This window comes from Pseudophryne corroboree, chromosome 1 (assembly GCF_028390025.1).
Source record: "Pseudophryne corroboree isolate aPseCor3 chromosome 1, aPseCor3.hap2, whole genome shotgun sequence".
NCBI lineage: Eukaryota > Metazoa > Chordata > Amphibia > Anura > Myobatrachidae > Pseudophryne > Pseudophryne corroboree.
In genome coordinates this window covers 287,178,631-287,201,373 of record NC_086444.1, presented here as the reverse complement: position 1 = coordinate 287,201,373, position 22,743 = coordinate 287,178,631, and the positions used below count along the sequence as shown (strand labels likewise).

General features: G+C 43.6%; 1 protein-coding gene across 1 annotated transcript in view; it reads right to left on the bottom strand.

The window, feature by feature from the left end:
* The window catches only part of FBXO21 (F-box protein 21), a 135,575-nt gene that overhangs the window by 72,858 nt on the left and 39,974 nt on the right, over positions 1-22,743 (bottom strand). Inside the window, exon 6 of the mRNA XM_063964337.1 lies at positions 18,237-18,373. Coding sequence (XP_063820407.1) covers positions 18,237-18,373 — 137 coding nt within the window. The remainder of the gene's footprint in view (positions 1-18,236; positions 18,374-22,743) is intronic.

Here is a 22,743-nt window from a genome sequence, read left to right as displayed (position 1 = left end):
TCCGGTGTTGGTTAGAGAAAGATCGCATGTTCCAGCGTATAGTTATGTGCAGAAGTAGAATATAGATATTAACTGTATTTACTGTATATTATGTATGCAGCGGGAATCCAGAGGATACCACCCACAAGAGCAGTTGGGGAAAGACATTGCCCACCTTTTCAAATCAACCTATGACCTCTCCTGTAATGAAAAGACACATCTCTGTGTCCAATGGACAATGAGATTACAGTGACCATTGTATTGTGTATGTAAATTGTGTATAAAAAGACCGTTGTTGCCTGACCGGTCAGAAGACTCTGAACGCTTTCTAGCTGACAAGCGGAGGACCGGCCGGGTTGCGCTTGCGAACATTCTCACGTATGTACATTCCCTGTAGCCATTATTCTGTTTAGATTTATCTTGTTAGCCTGTAGTGTATGATTTGTACTGTTTTACCTTTTGAAATAATCCACGGTGGCCTTAGAACCCTGTGGTTTCAACTACAAATCGGTGTTGTGTCCTCACTTTCCTGCAAGGGCTAAAGCGTATTTAACTGTATAAGGTTTATAAGTATTTATAAAGGTGTACGCACTGCGGGTACTTTATACCGCCAGCGCTACTTAAGGTTTAAGGTATAACATTGTTGCAGTACTTTGCTGCTAAGGGTTTAAAGTATAAACATATCAATACATTGTATCACTAACAAGGTTTAAAGGTTATCAATTGTGTGTGCGTGCGCTGTGCGTACTCTGTACACTCAGCGCGGCGTGTGTACGCCAAGTACGTACCACGTACGGGACTCTGTACGCAAATAGCGTACAAAGTGCGTAGCACGTGTATTCAGTCTAGCGGCCATAGCGGCTCCACGGTAAAAGTGTATCTAGAGGTATAGCTTTATGGTTTAAGATAATATCGACATTATCAATTGGGGGCATCGTCCGGTTTTTCCTCATGCCCGCAGCCTAGCAGGTTTACGCAGACTTTATCCATCAGCAAAGGGTGGAAAGGTATCCCCCGTAAGCCTTCTCTTGGTTGGTGGATACACTAGTGCTGATTAGATAAGCGTCTGCCCTGCATGGTTTGTAGGGATGCTGGAGGGATCCGTAAGGTAAGAACGCAAAGCTATTTTAAAAATCTGAGAAATTTCTGTTTTGGCGCCAAATGCGCACACAACACACACATACACCTGTACACTTGTACTTTGCATATCTGCCCGCATTATTGCCATAAGTATTGATTATTAGATTCATTTTGACCTGTACTGAGAAAATTTGTTGCTATTTAGTTAAAATATAGAGTTAATATTTAAGGAAGTAAGGGTAAGACGCACACGCAGCCTGGCCTAATGGTAAAGGTTTATACAGAAGAAACTGTGTGTTGTGTTAAGTGAGCGATTATAGTTAAATATCACTTAAATTTATAGAAGTGTGGGATGTGTAGTACTGCGGACATACGGCCTTTGTACACGTGTCTCGGACAGAGTACGGGACTGCGTACGCAACGTAAAGGTATATACACGTGGCGTGTTCACACAACGTGCGTAAAAGTACGACCGCTAAGTACAAATCACACAATAGCATTGTTTTAGTTTAGGCGCGAGACGGTAGCCACGCGATAATAGCACAAATTGATCAGTTTCCAATATTTAGTTTAAAAACCTTTTTTACTGTATTACCTCTGGAACTAAGGCTGTTTTATCTGAATGAAAGTTAATTTTCTGTACAGAAAAACCAAAGTGTATATGAGTGAACGAGCGTGAGTGTGCAAACAATAAAGGTTTTGTGGACCCAGGGAATTCGGGATCCCGTAGGAGACCACACCAGGTGAGTGGACACTTGGTGGCGTGAGAGTGGCTTGCTCACGTTAACATTGATTAAAGTACTAAGGAGCAAAGTAGTAGATATCGCAGACCAAAGGTCAGCGAAGGTATAGAGTACCGCAGACCAAAGGTCAGCGAGGTTTTGTTTAGAGAGCGCAGCCCAGGTGGTTGGCGTAGAACCCATATAGGCCCGTTCAGATACGCTCCGGCTGAGGTTTCGCAGCCTGAAAAACGATTCCATTGGTCGTACGGCGGATAAGTAACAGTTACCTATACGCTGGGCGATTGGACCGCGCGCTCGTGGGTGCAATACTTAGCTCAGCGTGATACCCTTTTACGACCTTTGCGTAAAATCGCTGGATCATAAGCGCTAGGTGTAGCACACGCAACGTGATTTGTGTAACAGTTTTTTTATTTTAAGGGAGTTTCTCTGGTCACTCAGGAAATCTCCAACGACCAATATTTACTGGGAAGGGTAAGTCACTCCCATACATTTCCAGTGAATAGAGGTTACACAGGGGCCCTAGGTTGGGTACGTACCGGCGCTGACGACAGTGTTTAGGTGTATTGGCCAACGTGGGCGTGAGTGGGTGAGAGCACTCGTTGAACTTTCACCGTTGCCTTATTTTGAGTATTTTGGTTTTTTGTAGGAATTAGCAGAGAAGGCAATACCTGCAAAAGATGGGGGCCAGTTGCTCAAGTAAGGGACGATCAACCAGGGTTCAGGTTGATATTCCGCGGCCCAAGGGGTCGGCGAGGTACAGAATGTGTGAGAAATATGGATCACACGCAGAGGTTTTATGCAATTAATGGGAACGTATGACTGCGGAAGATAGGGAACCATTCCCTAGGGTAGGCAGTTTTAATCCAGAGGTGTTGCAGAATTTAAGGATTAGGATATGTCTGTTAAAATCCCGAAAACAAAGGATCAGACACTCAAACGGTTTACATTTATGGCAACAAGAGGGTGATATGCAGAGGGAACTAGCTCACGCAGCCGGTTCCAACCCTAGCAGGAAACTGATAGCAACTGCACCACCACCACCATTTATTACAGGGGAGAAAGGGGCTACAGACAATGGCATACTAATATATGATAAGAGTGAACTTGATAAATGTATTAATGCTAACCCGTGCAAGTTGTATCCCATCTTAAACTTCCCTCAGGACTGCGACCAAGAAGATGAGCCCAGCATGATATCGGCACTCTCTCTAGCAGCCACCATACAAGACACACAAGTGGGCACGGCCCAACCAGTAAGAACAGTAGCAAAGGCCCCTAGCGGAGGGACAGGTGAGGTCGTGTCCACAGGTAAGTACGGTACAGTACATTATGCAGAGACAATTGCACCTCACATTGTAGAAGCAACTCAGAATGATGTAATTGAACTAAATCCTGTCAGGGTGATCGCAGTCCCCAATGGGAAGACTGACGCTCAGGGAATCACTCCCGTCAGGAACATTGCTATGCATTGTCCTTGGTCCCGGACAGAATTGAGGACAATTATTTCTGAATTTCCCGATCTGAGAAAGGATCTAGCCGCATGTCAGAGGTTTATTAGAGAATTAGGCAACGCCACCGAACCCACAAACAAAGATTGGCGGACAGTGCTACGGGCATGTTTACCCTCCAATATTGACCCTGTGAAATTCATTGCTGATTGTAAATTAGACATAGAAGTACCTCTCACTGATGAATACACTCAGGAGAATGTACGACAAATCAATCTACAAATAGGAGTATATTTCCCTACTGTTGTCAAGTGGAATAAAATCTTTTCCATAAGACAAAAAGAAGGTGAAACTGCTTCTGAATATTTCCATCGAGCACTGCAGGAAATGGCTAGATACACTGGGGTCGAGGACATTAAGGAAAATGTACACCACAGGGAGGTAGCTGTATCAGTATTAATGGACGGCTTAAAAGAAACGTTGAGAACAAGGGTACAAACCACTCAACCTAACTGGAGAGGTATTTCGGTGGCTGCATTAAGAGAGTCCGCTATCGAGCACGATCGGAACATCATTAAGCACAGGGAGTCACAGGGGGATAAGCGGATGACAGTAAGTATAAAAGCCCTGACAACGAAGTCACATCAGCCAAAACCCCAGACCCCTGATGGCAAGTCGTATGTAGTAAAATGTTATAATTGCCAGAGGGAAGGACATTACGCACGGAACTGTAATTATAAAAGCACACATAACGTATATCGACCCCCTAGACCAGAACATGACTCACAGCATAACACATGTAAATGGGATCAGGGATCGCATAGGAGGAATTATGAGCCACACGCAGGGGAAACAAGGAGGTATCCACCTAGGAGGGAATGGCAGACCTCTGGAAATTCTCAGCTACCCCCCTCACATATTGTAGCTGCCAGCGCACTGCGGGAGGGTCACAACATACAATAGCGGTTAGGCCACACCTGTAATCTGCAGCCAGTGAAGTTAATTGCTAGCCTTGGAAATGAACCCAAGGTTACAGTTGATGTAGCTGGTAGATCACTACCTTTCCTTGTAGATACAGGGGCGGCCAGGTCAGTGTTAAATTCAACGGTAGGTATGAAAACCACGGGTAAAACAATTTCAGCAATGGGGGTAACAGGAGTAGTGCAACACTACCCTTTAAGTAAACCAGCGGAGATTACGATAGGGCCTTTGCAGACCAAGCACTCCTTTTTGATAGCTGCATCGGCTCCGACTAATCTACTTGGGAGAGATTTATTGTGTAAGATGAGGTGTGTCATATATTGTACTCCTGAGGGTGTCTTCTTAGATATACCCGAGAATCACGTTCAGGAAGTGCAGGATATGTTGGACACCCCACAAAGGTTAATGTCACACTCTGCTGTTATAGACAGGTGTCCATCCAAGGTAGAGGAAATGATCTCCCAGACACCGGAATCCCTGTGGACCAAAGATGGACAAGACACTGGATTGATGGCAAATGTAGCTCCTGTAGTAGTGCAAGTAAAAGATGGTAGGATAGCTCCAAAAATCCCACAGTATCCTCTGAAGCCAGAGGAGGAATTAGGAGTGTACCCAGTCATAGAGCGCTTGCTACAACAGGGCATCCTAGTTAGGACGTCCAGCACTGCCAATAGTCCCATCTTCCCTGTGAAAAAGAGTGGGGGGAGGGGTTACAGGCTAGTGCAGGATCTAAGCGGGATAAACAAGATAGTTGAGAGCCAATTCCTCGTAGTGCCAAATCCAGCTGTCATCCTCATGCAAATTCTCCCTACTGCGAAATTTTTCACTGTCATTGACCTCTGTTCTGCTTTCTTTTCAGTCCCTCTGCACCCTGACAGCCAATATTTGTTTGCATTTACATACAGGGGAGTACAGTACACCTGGACTCGCCAACCCCAAGGTTTCATTGACAGCACAAGTATTTTCTCTCAGGCTTTGCATGACTGTTTACAATCCTTTCAACCTGAGAGCGGATCAGTATTAATACAGTATGTAGATGACTTACTGCTGTATTCAGATTCACTCGAGTCGTCCTTGAAAGACACGAAACAGCTTCTGTTTCACCTTTCTAATACGGGACACAAGGTTTCAAAGGATAAGTTACAGTTGTGCCAGACCAAGGTAAAATATTTGGGACATTGCTTGACACCTCACCGCTGATAGAATACAGGCGATTCGCGACATGACTCTGCCACAAACCCAGCAACAGATCCGCACTTTCCTTGGAATGTGTGGGTACTGCCGAAACTGGATCCCAGGGTTCTCCATACTGGCTTTACCTTTACAGGAAATGGTCTCCTCGAACAAACCAGATCGGATCTCTCACACAGATGAGTCCGAACTGGCATTTGAGAGACTTAAACAATGCCTATCACAGGCACCTGCATTAGGCATGCCAGATTATGGGAAACCCTTTGAGTTGTACGGTACGGAAAGTGCTGGGTGTGCGGCAGGTGTCCTAACCCAGAGACATGGTGATGCCAGCAGGCCGGTAGCTTACTACAGTGCACAGTTGGACACCGTAACACGGTCTCTCCCCACATGCTTGCGAAGTGTTGCAGCGATAGCTTTGCTAGTGAGTAAAAGCGAAGACGTAATGTTGGGACACAACCTGACCATTCATAGACCTCATGCAGTGTCAGCCTTACTGAACTCTGCCCAAACCAGACATGTCTCATCAGCACGGTTTACAAGGTGGGAATTAACACTAATGGCCCCTGTAAACATCACCATAAAGAGATGCAGCGCACTAAATCCTGCAACTTATTTACCAGGTGTGCCTGGACAGGCACAAAGGGTGGAGGATGAGAATGATGGTGAAGGAGGATTTAGTATAGACACTGACACACATGATTGTATGGAATATCTGAACCAAACTTTCACTGCAAGACCAGACATTAGTGACAACCCACTGGAAGGCGTAGATTTTACTTTTTACACTGACGGTAGTTGCCACAGACAGACGGACTCGGGAGACTTGTGTACTGGATATGCAGTCGTAGATGACAAAGGTATCATAGAAGCTGAACCCCTGGGCCCACCGCACTCAGCACAAGTTGCTGAGCTGGTCGCCCTAACCAGAGCGTGTGAATTGGCTAAGGGTAAGTCAGCCAATATATATACAGATTCTAGGTATGCCTTTGGAGTAGTGCCTGATTTCGGGGCCCTATGGCGCCTCAGAAATTTCATGACGGCAGCTGGCACACCTGTAGCGCATGCATCCCATATAAAAATGCTTCTAACAGCGATACAGGAACCTGACAGAGTGGCTGTTATCAAGTGCAAAGCCCACACTTACAGTCAAGACCCAGTGTCACTTGGTAACAGCCGGGCAGACGAAGCTGCTAAATCAGCAGCCAGCACCCCCATAGAGACAGATATCACACAACTGATGGTATTCAATACCGTCAACACACAAAAATTAAGTGAAATGCAAAATTTGTGTTCTCCACAGGAAAAGGCAGCCTGGAGGTCAAAAGGATATGGCCAGGAGTCCTCAGGACTCTGGACAGATGGACAAGGTAAGCCAGTAGCCCCCAGAGCATATCTACCAAGCTTAGCTGAGGTGGCACACGGTCTGACTCATCTGGGCAAAGAGGGTATGTGTAAGCTGGTGAGAGCCTACTGGTGTGCGCCAGGATTCTCTTCTCATGCGGGTAAGAGAGCAATGACATGTCTTATCTGCTTGAGGAAGAATATTGGAAAGTCAATACCAACAGAACCATCCCATATCCCGCCAACAGACGGCCCTTTTCAGGTAATACAAATTGATTTCATACAGTTGCCACCCTGCAGAAATGTAAAATATGTGTTAGTTTGTATTGACGTGTTTTCAAATTGGGTAGAAGCGTTCCCCGCTGCCACAAATACTGCTACGTTCACTGCAAAGAAAATTGTGCAGGAATTTGTGTGCAGATATGGTATCCCTAGGATAATTGAAAGCGATAGGGGTACCCATTTTACAGGTGAAGTCTTTCAAGTTATGTGCAAACTGATGGGAATTAATAGTAAGCTGCATACTCCGTACCGCCCACAGGTGAGTGCGAAAGTGGAAAGAGTAAACAGCACTATTAAGAACAAGCTGAGCAAAGTGATGGCTGAAACTGGATTGTTATGGCCAGGAGCTTTGCCAATTGTATTGTACAGCATCAGAACCACTCCCAGGTCCCCCCTTAACCTATCACCCTTTGAGATTCTTTTTGGTCGACAACCCCATGTAATGATTGACCCCCAGGATGATTTGAAATGCAATAATGAGGTGACTGTAAAATATTTGGTTGAGATGAGGAAGCAGTTGAGGAATCAAAACAGATATCTTAAACTGGTGATTCCTGACCTACCAAACAGTAATTGTCAGGACATTGAACCGGGGGATTATGTAATGATTCAAAATTTTCTATGCTCAGGTTGCCTCATTGACAGGTGGGAAGGACAGTACCAAGTCTTACTAACCAGCACGACAGCATTAAAGGTTGCCGAGAGAGAGACTTGGGTCCACTCGTCCCACTGTAAGAAGGTCGCTGACCCAGAGAGAGCCCGTGATAAAGAACAGAGTATAGAGGAAATCGTATCACTGGAGTGTCTGTTCCGGGAAGGTTGAGAGGCAGGACTGTTGTCACGGCACCTGAGCACGGAGAACTATAAGACCAGAGGCGGTTGTCGCACCAAAATTTCTTTTTCCTTTTTATTATTTTCTCCATCTCCCATTACCCTCCTTTCCCCCCTTCTTGCTCCCATTTCTCCCCCCCTTAACAAGATGGACTTACCCCAAGAGACTGCATTCCGGGTTTTCCTGTTGACCCTGTTGTTGACCAGAGCAGTCTGTTTCGGTGAGAATACCAGAGGTCGAGAAAGGATCTGGAATGGGTTCTGATGGCAAGGACGGATTTGTAGAATTCCAAGAGCAACACATCCACCGAGCAAAGGCGAGTATCAGAAAACGATCTGGTAGTCAAGAAACTAGGAGGCACTGTGAAGGGTTATTGGCTGAGGAAAATTGTATTTGCAGAAATTGTGAAAACATAGTTGAGGACGGGTGCATCCAGAGATGTCAGTCCAGCCTTAATATCAACATGGACAGTCATCCATTGAGTGATTATCACTCATTAGTGGGTAAGGTTTTGAACCAAACAGAATGCTGGGTGTGCTCACAAGTACCTCAAGGTCAGAGCAAGTCAGGACTAGTACCGTATCCTTTAACAATAGATGAGGTACTTGAATTACGGGGTGGGAGACCGGTGGACAAGAAATTTTATATTTCTAGGCCCCCTAGTTTGAAGCTCCACCAATAACATGTAGATAGATCCTTAGTATGTTTCAACATTTCCAATTCCCGAAAGCCGGGAAACTGGGAAGTGACATGGAATAACTAAACCATGGCATTTTCACACAGAGCTGACAGAATGCCCGTAGACTTTGAACTTATACGCCAAATAGCCGACGGTGGAAGGTATTTTCGGTATAGGTATACTCAAGGAAGTAAGACGTTGCAGGTTGGAGAAGTATCACCAGGGTACTGTGCGCATATCATACAGCCTGATTCGTGTACTGAACAGATGAGAGAGTTAGTGATAGGATTTTTCACTTGGAAGGTTTGCAATATGGTAATGTCATATTCTGTCCCATATGTTCTCCCCGATGATGCCTATTTCATATGCGGGAGGAAGGCGCATAAGTGGCTAGCCCCAAACTCAAAGGGATTGTGTTACATTGGAAGAGTGTTGCCAGAAGTTATGACCATAACCCATGATAAGATGAAAGACGTCCACCGCAATGCTCATGCTCCTTACACTCCCTATGAACACATCGTTAAGAGACACCTTATAGATAGGACAGAGCACGCAGCCTCTGATTTAATTCACGAATCCACTGGGATTCAATTCCTTCTCGCGTTAGACATCACCCGTACCGCCACAGGAATGATAAATTATAGGTATATCCACGCGCTAGCGAACCTGATAGATAATAATCACCGAGATGTAGGATGACACCTTCAGGTATACAGGGAGGGAGTTGCAAGCTTACAAAACGGAACTGATCCAGCACAGGATGGTCCTCAATTATATCACAGCGGTGACAGGCGGGTATTGTGTCACTTTGGCAACTCAGTATGGTGTGAAGTGCTGCACGTATATTACAAACAGCACGGATGACCCAACCGAGGTCATAGATCAAAAGATGGACGATATCTTGCAGTTGAAGTGGGAGTTCCGGAAGAGACACAACCTTACCCTTACTGCTGTGAGTAATGAACTGACCGGCAGGGTCTCATGGTTGAACCCACGAAATTGGTTCTCAGGTTTAGGAGAATGGGCTCAAAATGTTATCGTGAGTGTAGGAAAGTTTCTCATTTGTATCCTGGGAGTTGTCATAATGATTGATTTGATATTTAGGTGTGTTCGAATTTTAACGCGGTGCAAGCGCGGTACCAAAGTGATGAGTTTAAGGAGCGGGGGCATTGTTACAGCAACGGATTTAATTTATGACCCATCAATAGAGACAATGTTGTGATAAGACGTGATTCCACGGTCCGTTTCTTTCACCCGTTTCTCCTTTGTTTTCCCTCAGCAAAAATACACCCATCCGGAGAAGACTTCAATCAACACCCAAGAATGATTACGCAAAGGTTATGTGAATGTATTTTTGATATGTTTCTTATCTTCATCTCTACAACCTTCAGGTAGTGACACACATAGTCGACAGATGATATCCACATATTAGCATTCACATGTGTTCCCCCTCCATGTATCATCAACTAAATGTGCACCCCATTTGTTGGAACAAGAAGCCGAAAAGAGCTCGGTAGTGTTTGTTGGCCCACTTACAGACCCTTAATACGGGATAAGAAGGATTTAATGTATACTTCGCAATACCTCGAAGCTTATCTAGAACATATACGGCACGATGATACATGCCCCTCAGACACGGATTTCATACATACATGCTTTTACTATCTCACTAGGTCATACATTTCCCGCCTACACCTCTCCTCCTACCATCCACTCATCTATGGATAATGTATTGTATATTTTTATCCAATCATCTGCAGATCTTGTATTGTATATTTTTCTGTTTAATGTTTAGATAGTGGCAGTTATTGTTGACTGCCAAAGGGTGGACTGTCAAAGTCGAAAAATATTGTAATGCATATACCCTGTACTAACCCCATGCACATGCCCGCTGCGCGTGCACTCAGTCCGCCGTGCGTGCACATATCCGCAATTTGCGTAGGATCACTCCTGCGATCATGCACGTGATATGGGTATTTACGGCGGAGTTTGTGAGCGCAGAGAGGGTTATTGGAACATTACATATTTAACCCAAATAGTGCATTTTGTACACATAGTTCCCCTACACCACATCTGCGAGTATCAATAGTTTAAACAGTTCCAGGACTAAGGGATTCGCCTTTGCATGATAGGAAGGGTCAGATAAAGGTTGGAAGGTGATGTCTAGTATCCAGCTGTAGGGTATTTTAAGGGTAACATTCCGGTGTTGGTTAGAGAAAGATTGCATGTTCCAGCGTATAGTTATGTGCAGAAGTAGAATATAGATATTAACTGTATTTACTGTATATTATGTATGCGGCGGGAATCCAGAGGATACCACCCACAAGAGCAGTTGGGGAAAGACATTGCCCACCTTTTCAAATCAACCTATGACCTCTCCTGTAATGAAAAGACACATCTCTGTGTCCAATGGACAATGAGATTACAGTGACCATTGTATTGTGTATGTAAGTTGTGTATAAAAAGACCGTTGTTGCCTGGCCGGTCAGAAGACTCTGAACGCTTTCTAGCTGACAAGCGGAGGACCGGCCGGGTTGCACTTGCGAACATTCTCACGTATGTACATTCTCTGTAGCCATTATTCTGTTTAGATTTATCTTGTTAGCCTGTAGTGTATGATTTGTACTGTTTTACCTTTTGAAATAATCCACGGTGGCCTTAGAACCCTGTGGTTTCAACTACAAATCGGTGTTGTGTCCTCACTTTCCTGCAAGGGTTTAAAGCGTATTTAACTGTATAAGGTTTATAAGTATAGATAAGGTGTACGCACTGCGGGTACTTTATACCGCCAGCGCTACTTAAGGTTTAAGGTATAACATTGTTGCAGTACTTTGCTGCTAAGGGTTTAAAGTATAAACATATCAATACATTGTATCACTAACAAGGTTTAAAGGTTATCAATTGTGTGTGCGTGCGCTGTGCGTACTCTGTACACTCAGCGCGGCGTGTGTACGCCAAGTACGTACCACGTACGGGACTCTGTACGCAAATAGCGTACAAAGTGCGTAGCACGTGTATTCAGTTTAGCGGCCATAGCGGCTCCACGGTAAAAGTGTATCTAGAGGTATAGCTTTATGGTTTAAGATAATAATCGACATTATCAGTGACATCCTTGTTGAAATCTGGGATATCATCCCCCTTAAAGAATCCACCCATGGGGGTTCGGATTCAGAAGGCTGGGAAAGCACATTGCAGTCCTGAGTACATGGAATAAACTCCTCAGGAGAAAATAAACATTCTGCAGCACAGGACACAGAGTCCTTGGACATGGTAATGTGGGATATGAACACTTACACACACAGGAAAATGTCAGACACAGTTTCCCCCAGAGTACAGTCAGAGAGTCACAGAGTAAAAGGAGCCAGCCACACCGTGCCTCTGTAGGCTGATATTATGATAAAAGCCCAGCGCTGACTAGCTAACCTTAATAGGTTAGTTAGTACAGGTTGAGTATCCCATATCCAAATATTCCAAAATACGGAATATTCCGAAATACGGACTTTTTTGAGTGAGATAGTGAAACTTTTGTTTTTTGATGGCTCAATGTACACAAACTTTGTTTAATACACAAAGTTATTAATAATATTGTATTAAATGACCTTCAGGCTGTGTATATAAGGTGTATATGAAACATAAATGAAATGTGTGAATGTACACACACTTTGTTTAATGCACAAAGTTATAAAAAATATTGGCTAAAATTACCTTCAGGCTGTGTGTTTAGGGTGTATATGTAACACAAATGCATTCTGTGCTTAGATTTAGGTCCCATCATCATAAGATCTCATTATGGTATCTAATTATTCCAAAATACGGAAAAATCCGATATCCAAAATACCTCTGGTACCAAGCATTTTGGATAAGGGATACTCAACCTGTACTATTATCACACACACCTGTCTATAACACCCTGGTACCGCAGAGGTATGCTGGAGTTATGTGGAGGGCAGCGCTCCCTGTCAGCGTCTCTTCCTATGTATCTGAAAGGAGAAAATGGCGCTGGTGAGTGTTGGGATCCGCTCTGAGAGGAAGCCCCGCCCCCTGTAATGGCGCGGCTTCCCGCACTTATTCTTTATACTGGCCTGAGGGTTGTGTGTGTTAACAGCGGGATTAGCCCCTGTTAACCCTACACTGGTCACATAGTTAACGCGCTGGCTCAGGATGCCCCTCCAGCGTCTACATGTGTAATGTTGCTGAGCCTTCCAGGAGCGCAGCCTGTCAGAGCTGCGCTCCAACCCTTGTGCCGCCATACACGCCGGCGACCTGCTAACCGGGCCGTCGGCGCAGTACTCACCACTCTTCTATCTTCTGGCTCTGTTAGGGGGTGGCGGCCGTGCTGCGGGAGTGAGCGGTCGCCTTGTGGGCTTGCGATCAGCACCCTCAGGAGCTCAGTGTCCTGTCAGCAGAGTAGAGAGCCCTTAACTCTTCCGGAAGTTGGTTCCTACTCAAACCCTAAGTCCCATGAAGCAGGGAGGCTGTTGCCAGCAGCCTTCCTGTAACCTAACTGAAAAACAATAAAACTAAGAAAACTCCTAGGAGCTCCCCTAGCTGTGACCGGCTCCTCCGGGCACATTTTCTAAACGGAGTCTGGTAGGAGGGGAATAGAGGGAGGATCCTGCCCACACTATTAAACTCTTAAAGTGCCCATGGCTCTTAGTGGACCAGTCTATAACCCATGGAACTAAATGGAACCCCAGCATCCTCTAGGACGTAAGAGGAATAACATAATAAACTATTATTGCCTTATTAGGATTAATCATGTTAAAGTAATGTTCTTGCTGTATGACAGGAAAATAGTAGAACAATGAGCTCTATTGTTCCAAGCTATTAATATTTTTTAAATCTTTTTGGTGCAATGCCACAGCGGATGTTCCAAACCGATGCAAACATGACAACAGCAAATGGATGTTAGTTTAATTAATTTAAAGTCTTCCCTTTGGATCAAGGATCACATACATGGCGTAATATATCTGAAAAACCAACAAAACCTGGCGCCTTTATTGAACAGAGAAAACTAGCTGCTTTCCCAGGGGTAATTGGTTTATAAACCCCTCATATTCAGCAAACCAAAGAAAAACAATAGGAAAGCGCTGATTTAATCTGCTTGTAGATTTTATTAAATAGTTATTTCAAGACTAAAATTAATACCGGCCAGTAGCAATAAAAATCAATCACATTTATTAAGAACAATTATATATTATAAGAACCTATAGAGACAGTGACCTAAAAAAACTGTGATATAGCTGCAAACCAAGTCTCTGTTAAATGTCCTTAAGTGATACTTTGTATTACCCAAGCTGGCAACACACTTGCTGTTGAATCCACATATACAATGTAACTGATAAAGCATGCACTTGGAAACTCCTTTCTTTATAGTTGGTAGTTGCCTGTTGTCTTTATAGTGCAATTCGTAGCTTTTTATTAGCTTAGCTACCAAGTTCAATGATCATTCATGCATGGCCACGCAATATATCTATCACTTGGTCCAGAGCTCACATCAACGGGTCATAAATCACAGCGTGATTGTAACTACGTCTGCAAACCTGTCACACCACGGTGGGATGATCTTCCTCCCGGCTGCAGCTTTCTTTCACAGCCTTATCTGGAATCCATAAACCACCTCAGTGACAACGATGTTCCTCCCGGCTCCTAGTTTGCCGTCAGCCTTATCAGGAGTATGCGATCACTTCTCCTTTGCTTAACCCCTGGTTGCAGTGGGGTGAAATCTGAGCCGGCCAGCTGGTAAGTGCACCTCTACTATATCCCGTGAATGGGAGAAGAAACAGACGCGTTTCACACTGAGGAAGCCGCCGAGGTTTGAAGGCGGGTAAACGCGTCTGTTTCTTCTCCCATTCACGGGATATAGTAGAGGTGCACTTACCAGCTGGCCGGCTCAGATTTCACCCCACTGCAACCAGGGGTTAAGCAAAGGAGAAGTGATCGCATACTCCTGATAAGGCTGACGGCAAACTAGGAGCCGGGAGGAACATCGTTGTCCCTGAGGTGGTTTATGGACTCCAGATAAGGCTGAGAAAGAAAGCTGCAGCCGGGAGGAAGATCATCCCACCGTGGTGTGACAGGTTTGCAGACATAGTTACAATCACGCTGTGATTTATGACCCGTTGATGTGAGCTCTGGACCAAGTGATAGATATATTGCATGGCCATGCATGAATGATCATTGAACTTGGTAGCTAAGCTAATAAAAAGCTACTAATTGCACTATAAAGACAACAGGCAACTACCAACTATAAAGAAAGGAGTTTCCAAGTGCATGCTTTATCAGTTACATTGTATATGTGGATTCAACAGCAAGTGTGTTGCCAGCTTAGGTAATACAAAGTATCACTTAAGGACATTTAACAGAGACTTGGTTTGCAGCTATATCACAGTTTTTTTAGGTCACTGTCTCTATAGGTTCTTATAATATATAATTGTTCTTAATAAATGTGATTGATTTTTATTGCTACTGGCCGGTATTAATTTTAGTCTTGAGAAATAACTATTTAATAAAATCTACAAGCAGATTAAATCAGCGCTTTCCTATTGTTTTTCTTTGGTTTGCGTAATATATCCGATGGATGGAACTTCGTCATGTTTGGCCAAACAATTGTACTAAACAGCCGGATTGGAAGAGAAACTAGGAACGCAGCTGGTGACAACTGCTCTGATGGTGTTTGCCGTAATCTCGTTGAATTACAGACTGTCCAGATAATGATGAAACACATTGCTGGAACTATCCATTTAGCATCTCTGCACACAGAATTGGACAGGCAACATTTTGTTTTGTGGAGGACTTTTGCCTTACACTTGACAAAGTCACCCATCTGCCTCCATGGATGAAATTAATTTTGCATACCACAGAGGTAAGCCATGTGATCAAGCAAGAGGATGCGACACGAAGAAATGAGTTATACTGCGGGGTGGTAGGGTAAGGCTGTCGGGCGGGAGGGTTAGGGATTAGAGCTAGCATAGTTACCTTGAAGTTGTCGGGATCTTAAGCGCCGTAATGCCACTGTCGGTATTCTGACTGCCGTATCCCGATATCATCCCCTCCTTGCAATGAGGGAGGTGGTGGTCAAAGAAAAGTCCCACAAAGTAGCTTGATTTTATTTGCTTTTCAGCACAAGGCTATTTTGCACTATTACATGTGTATCTGAAGTGGCAATTCATCCTATAGATTGTAAGCTTGCGAGCAGGGCCTTCCTACCTCTAGGTCTGTCTGTTTTTACCCAGTTTTGGTCTACTACTATTGTTCTAAATTATAAAGCGCAACGGAATATGCTGCGCTATGTAAGAAACTGTTAATAAATAAAATACATTTACCACAGGGTTCTATATTCAGCTTTAGTCTACATAATTATTATACAGGCAAGACAGTCGTATATTAGGAGTAAAACAGAAAAGCCTAAATTAAAGTGAAGGGGATGGTACTAAACGGGTAGTGAGCAGGGCTTTGTAGTGATATTTTCACATTTTGCAACACGCACTGCACCCACAGAGCTTGATTTGCTGGGGACAGTTTCAAACATTGTTGTGAGAGAGTACATCTACGAATGATTGATTGATTGATTGATTGATTGAATAAATAAACAGTTAAATAAATAATCTATGAATGAATAAATGAAAGAATTAAGATGACACTCCCACAAATAGAAAAGGTTTGTGAGCCAGAATGTTTTAAGACTTTGTAAATTACATTACAGGGATACCGGCCAATCTCAGGTTTTTTTTGTATTTATTTTTTTAAAGTGGCAATCCTTTACAAAGCAAAACCATGCCTTGTAAATGATTGCCACTTTTAAAAAAAAGATCAGAGATCGGTTGGCGTCCCGCAAACTTGGACCCTATTACATATGCCCTAAATGTCTCACACAAAATGGATAGTTCTAAAATCATGATTGACTGATAGATATACAAAATATACAGGAACACTGTGCATTAAAGTAGTCGAGCATTAAAAAATAAGATTTTTTTTGTCAAATATAAAAGGCTGCACAATTGTGTCAATTTGTCGCATCTATCATGCAAAAACTGCAGTGAAAATAGCTTTGCGCAGGTATGCGCGCTCCCGTTTTTCACCCTATCCTATTCAAAATGTTGCAAAAACGGGACTTGGGAAAAAAAAAAAAAAACGAGGTGAAAAATAAGGGTGAAAATGGAATAATTAGCCTGTACCTGCTAAACTATATAGGACAACAGTATACAAGTGTATTATAGGTCATATTAAATATATTTGGTGGACTTAAATTGGGTCAAAGAGCTGTTAAATGCATTTTGTTTTAAAATGGAAAATATATTATAAAAGCAAGTTTTTCAGCACAATAAGTGCCCAAAGTGTAAACCGAACGACTACTCCCACCTGCAAGCCTAAAAATACTTGTCCCATTCATAGTGCACCCCGATAAACCTATCCTATACCTTGAACCCCAAATTCCATCACTTCGCACTTTTTCACCCCAAAACGGACATGTCATTATTGGCCAATTAAAAATAATTAAAAACTTCTAAGTGTCTAATTAGTCATTAGTGGGGTGTATCAGGGGTTCTGAACTAAATTCTGACATTTATACCTTAAAATTGTGATTTTCCCCAAGTTGATACCTGCTCAGAATAGCTGAAGTAAAATTTCAGTAAAATTATTGTGAAAGCAAGCAATTGTGGAAGTTTTTTTAATGCTGAAACGATCATGTCTACATATTACCCAATAAAACAGGCCGATCACCGGATTATTGGCAAATCGTGCCCAATAATTGTGTAGTGTGTACCTAGTTTTAGATGTTCCTCAGTATCACTCCCACACACTCGCACACAAAATGAATTTTACTTTTCAAAGAATGTTTATTGATTGCAATAAAGGTAATACAACAGCTTATTACAATAATACTAGTATATTAAAATATGTACTTTGACGCAACTATTGCAAAGACACTAAAGCGGTCTCAACAACATGTGACTCGAACTGGCCCTATGATGTACAATACACAAAATCCTTTAAGAACAATCTAATAGGCTGAATCTAATCAAGGAACATTGCCCATCTGATTTTTGAAACATGGATTAAAACATATTTTACAATCCAGGGTTACATTAATAAAAAGAGGGTTCCATATAACGGAATGAATACATTTGAAATACATAAATGAAAACAAAACCAGACAATGAATGAGGAAGAAGTTATAAGAGAGAAATCATTATAGATAACAAAAGATGTAAAAATCATTGAAAATAATAATAATAATAATAATAATATTATATCACCCAACATGGGATTTTCTTATCTGGCACAGCTACTGAACACTAGGAAGTCATTAACACTGGACACACAATTCTGTAACAACAACTTTCAGCTACTTTAATCAGCAATTAATCTAGAACATACATTTCGCTTCTGACAATGTAGACACATATATTTGCTGCTTGAACCTGAAGCGCCTTATTTTGTGATTAGATCTTTGACAAGTGCTGTGTCATACCAACCAGGTACTTAGAAACCGAATGAAGATATTCAGTGCTAAAACCACAGGCTGAAATGGATTCCAACAGTGACGGGATACACAGACATTAATCATCACATTAATACAGTGTGGCTTTTCAGCAATCAGTAATGAAAACTGTGCTGCAACTGAGAATCTGGCTAATGATTATGCATTGATTGTACGTAGTTCACAATCCTACCTGGTGCATGTAGGAATTGAGAGGGTTATAAAAGTCAGCAACATTTCCTTTAAATTTCATCTCCGTGAAGAGAACATGATTCAGGGCATCCAGAGCTTGCCCTTGTAAATCAATATCTTCTGAGCTGGATGTTTCACCTGCAGCAACAACAACAACATACATTTCATTACATGCATGTGTGATAACATTCAGAGGGGGGTAATTTCAAGTTGATCGCAGCAGGAAATTTTTTTAGCAGTTGGGCAAAACCATGTGCACTGCAGGGGAGGCAGATATAACATTTGCAGAGAGTTAGATTTGGGTGGGTTATTTTGTTTCTGTGCAGGGTAAATACTGGCTGCTTTATTTTTACACTGCAATTTAGATTGCAGATTGAACTCAACACACCCAAATCTAACTCTCTCTGCGCATGTTATATCTGCCCCCCCTGCAGTGCACATGGTTTTGCCCAACTGCTAACAGAATTCCTGCTGCGATCAACTTGGAATTACCCCCAGAATACGAAAACAAAATCCTCAGAAAGACCAACATGCATAATTTCCAAAGTCTATCATCACTGCTGATGCTACTTAGGGCCTAATTCAGACCCGATTGCTGCTGTGTAGAGGTCTGTGATCAGATAGCCACCGCCCATATAGAGTGAAAACCTGCCCCCGTACAAGTGTACGAATGCATGCGTGCGCCAACTTTGCCAGACATCTGCAAATCCGTTCGCAACTCACTCATCATCAAATTATTTTTACAGTCTGTGCAGTGTGTGCGTAGCCCAGGACCTACTGCTACAGTTTGATACAAACAGGCTGATCGGGGCCGAAGCCGACGCCACACACCCTACAAGAAAACGTTTGGGAATGCCTGCAGGAAGCGTCTACTTATAAAAGATGCCTCCTGCTGCATTAATATACAGTATCTGTGCATCGCGGCTGTTTTCAAGTATGCCGCAGCGATGCACCCTCCAACCACATCTGAATGGTCCAGGCTCACTAGCTGGACTAGGTAGTGGTGAAGACAGTCTTCTGCTGCACAGGCTCACCAGCTGGACTAGGTAGTGGTGAAGACAGTCTTCTGCTGCACAGGCTCACCAGCTGGACTAGGTAGTGGTGAAAACAGTCTTCTGCTGCACAGGCTCACCAGCTGGACTAGGTAGTGGTGAAGATAGTCTTCTGCTGCACAGGCTCACTAGCTGGACTAGGTAGTGGTGAAGACAGTCTTCTGCTGCACATGCTTATTGGCTTAATCAGGAGGCTTCTTCTGCAGTACTCTGCACATTACATAAAGTCCATGATTTTCTTCCTTTGAACTCCTTCCTTCTACTATATTCTTCTCTTTTATCTGTGTCTATTCACACAGATTGTGTTAGGAATTATGAGCACTGCATCTTTCTTTTCAATGTTTCCTGTACAGGCTTAGTGGGGTTGGACACCGCACTGGATTTCTGTTTGCGGAGGGTTTTGCATATGCCTTCGCAGAGACCAACAATATGTAACAAATAAATGATCCCTATTATGGGTATCTATTGTGTATATGTATATGTTGGTGGTGCTCCCAGAGTCAGTAATACAGGTGGTAGTTCTGGAAGGAAAAAGAAAGACTCTGTGTTGGGGCACACTTTGGAAGTATGAAATATGTTAAAACTTAACGTTTATTAAAGTTAATCATAAGAAAATGGATCGAAATAGACTTTAGTATAAAAACAAACACCTATAGAGGATACTTAAATTATCTGTGCCTATGTTTTGCTAACTGATAAGTTTATCTGATATTTGGAATCTTTTTTTCTGAATAAGCTTACATAGAACCATTGTAATCAGTCAGTATATATGTGCCGGTGATCAATCAATTTTCCTTATAAGGGGTCATTATTGTTTTTCCCATTTTGATGTACCAACATATGTTTTGGACTTTATTTAAAAAAGCCATAAGAATTTAAGGGGACATTTTGAATATACAAATTTCTGACGTGTTAACCCAATGCTCATTAATTATCACCTACTGATTAAAGTGGTTGCGCTTATTTCTACCGAGTACTTGTCATGATTTTCTGACAAAAGAGGTTATAATGTCCACCAACACCTAATAAAAACCACTGTCTGGATAAAGGTGACAGTTTTACCACACATTTCTGGCAAAAAAAAAGGTTATGATGTTTACAAACCACCTGGTAGAAATATCGGTCATGCATTTCTATTAAAAATTTTCTCTCAGCACCCCACCTCTCTCATCCAATGTCCTCTATAACCGTATATGACATTGGACAGCAGAAGTAGGGGTGCACCCTCTCTATCCCTACTTATTGGAAAACTCTCTCATCCATTGCCAGACATCAAGTTCCCTGCAATGCACACTGTAACAGAGACTTGGGACAATAGAAGTTCTCACTTTTGGTATACATGCCAAAACCATACACTCTCTCATTTGTTGGGTTACAATACTACTGCCACACTTCACTGGCCACACCCAAATCAGTTTGATCTTGGAAGCAAAGCAGTGACAGGCCTGATCAGTACAAGGTTAAGTGAATACCTTGGAATAATCAGGTGCAGTAGCACTATCTCCCAGCAAACAGCAGAAGCAGTAGAGAAAACATTGGCTTTACCTCTATGGGGTATATGCAATTGCGGGCGAATCGCGGCAATTTTTCGGCCGTTTTTTAATTCGACCGTCGAATTCCGGCAAGTGGGTGCCGGAATTCAACATATTCAATAAAAAACGGATTCGACAGTCCCGCTGACGAAAAACGGCCGATTTGACGGATTTTGATTAGACTTGTAAAAATGTGGGAAAAACCACAAAAAAAAATTGCGCGGGGTCCCCCCTCCTAAGCATAACCAGCCTCGGGCTCTTCGAGCCGGTCCTGGATCTAAAAATCCGGGGGAAAAACTGACAGGGGATCCCCCGTATTTTTTGCACCAGCACCGGGCTCTGCGCCTGGTGCAAAAAATACGGGGGACAAAAAGCGTAGGGGTCCCCCGTATTTTTTACACCAGCATCGGGCTCTACTAGCTGGACGGATAATGCCACAGTCGGGGGTCACTTTTATACAGCGCCCTGCGGCCGTGGCATTAAATATCCAACTAGTCACCCCTGGCCGAGGTACCCTGGGGGAGTGGGGACCCCTTCAATCAAGGGGTCCCCAGCCACCCAAGGGCCAGGGGTGAAGCCCGAGGCTGTCCCCCCATCCAAGGGCTGCGGATGGGGGGCTGATAGCCTTGAGTAAAATGATAGAATATTGTTTTTTCCAGAAGAACTACAAGTCCCAGCAAGCCTCACCCGCAAGCTGGTACTTGGAGAACCACAAGTACCAGCATGCGGGTGGAAAAACGGGCCCGCTGGTACCTGTAGTACTACTGGGAAAAAAATACCCAAATAAAAACAGGAGACACACACACCGTAAAATAAAAATAAATAAAAGTTTATTTCATACATGTCAACACACACATACTTACCCATGTTGACCCGCCGACTGCCACGCCCCCCTCGTCACTGAAGAATCCGGGGTACCTGTGAATAAAATTATACTCACCTGATCCAGTGTCCGGATCTTTTTAAATAATCCTCGTACTTGGCAAAACAACAAAACGGCAACCCGGACCAAACGGACTGAAAGGGGTCCCATGTTTACACATGGGACCCCTTTCCACGAATGCCGGGACCCCACGTGACTCCTGTCACAGAGGGTCCCTTCAGCCAATCAGCGAGCGCAACGTCGTGGCACTCTGCTGATTGGCTATGCGCGTCTGAGCTGTCAGACAGCGCATCGCAAAGCCTTACCATTATATTCAATGGTGGGAACTTTGCGGTCAGCGGTGAGGTCACCCGCGGTCAGCGGCTGACCACGGGTAACCACACCGCTGACCGCAAAGTTCCCACCATTGAAACTAATGGAGGGAGCTGTGCGATGCGGTCTGCCAGCAGACGCGCATACAGCCAATCAGGAGAGTGCCACGAAGTGGCGCTTCCTGATTGGCTGAAGAGACCTTTCTGTGACAGCAGTCACGGGGGGGTCTCTGCATTCGGGGAAAGGGATCCCATGTGTAAACATGGGACCCCTTTCAGTCCTCCTGGTCCAGGTGTTCTTTTTTTTTTTTTTTCCATGTACATGGGATTATAATAAAAGACCACAGGACACTGGAACAGGTGAGTATAATTTTATTTTCAGGTACACCGTGGATTCTACTTGGACAAGTGGACAGAGGTCGACGTGTGAACATAGGTAAGTATGTGTGTGTCGACATGTGTGAAATAAAGTTTTACTCTCACGGTGTGCGTGTCCTGTTTTTATTTGGGTATTTTTTTTTCAGTAGAACTACAGGTACCAGCGGGCCCGTTTTTCTCCCGCATGCTGGTACTTGTGGTTCTCCAAGTACCAGCTTGCGGGGGGAGGCTTGCTGGGACTTGTAGTACTACTGGAAAAACAATATTCTTTCAATTTTCAAAAGGCCATCAGCCCCCCATCCGCAGCCCTTGGATGGGGGAGGGGGGGGGGGGGGCAGCCTCGGGCTTCACC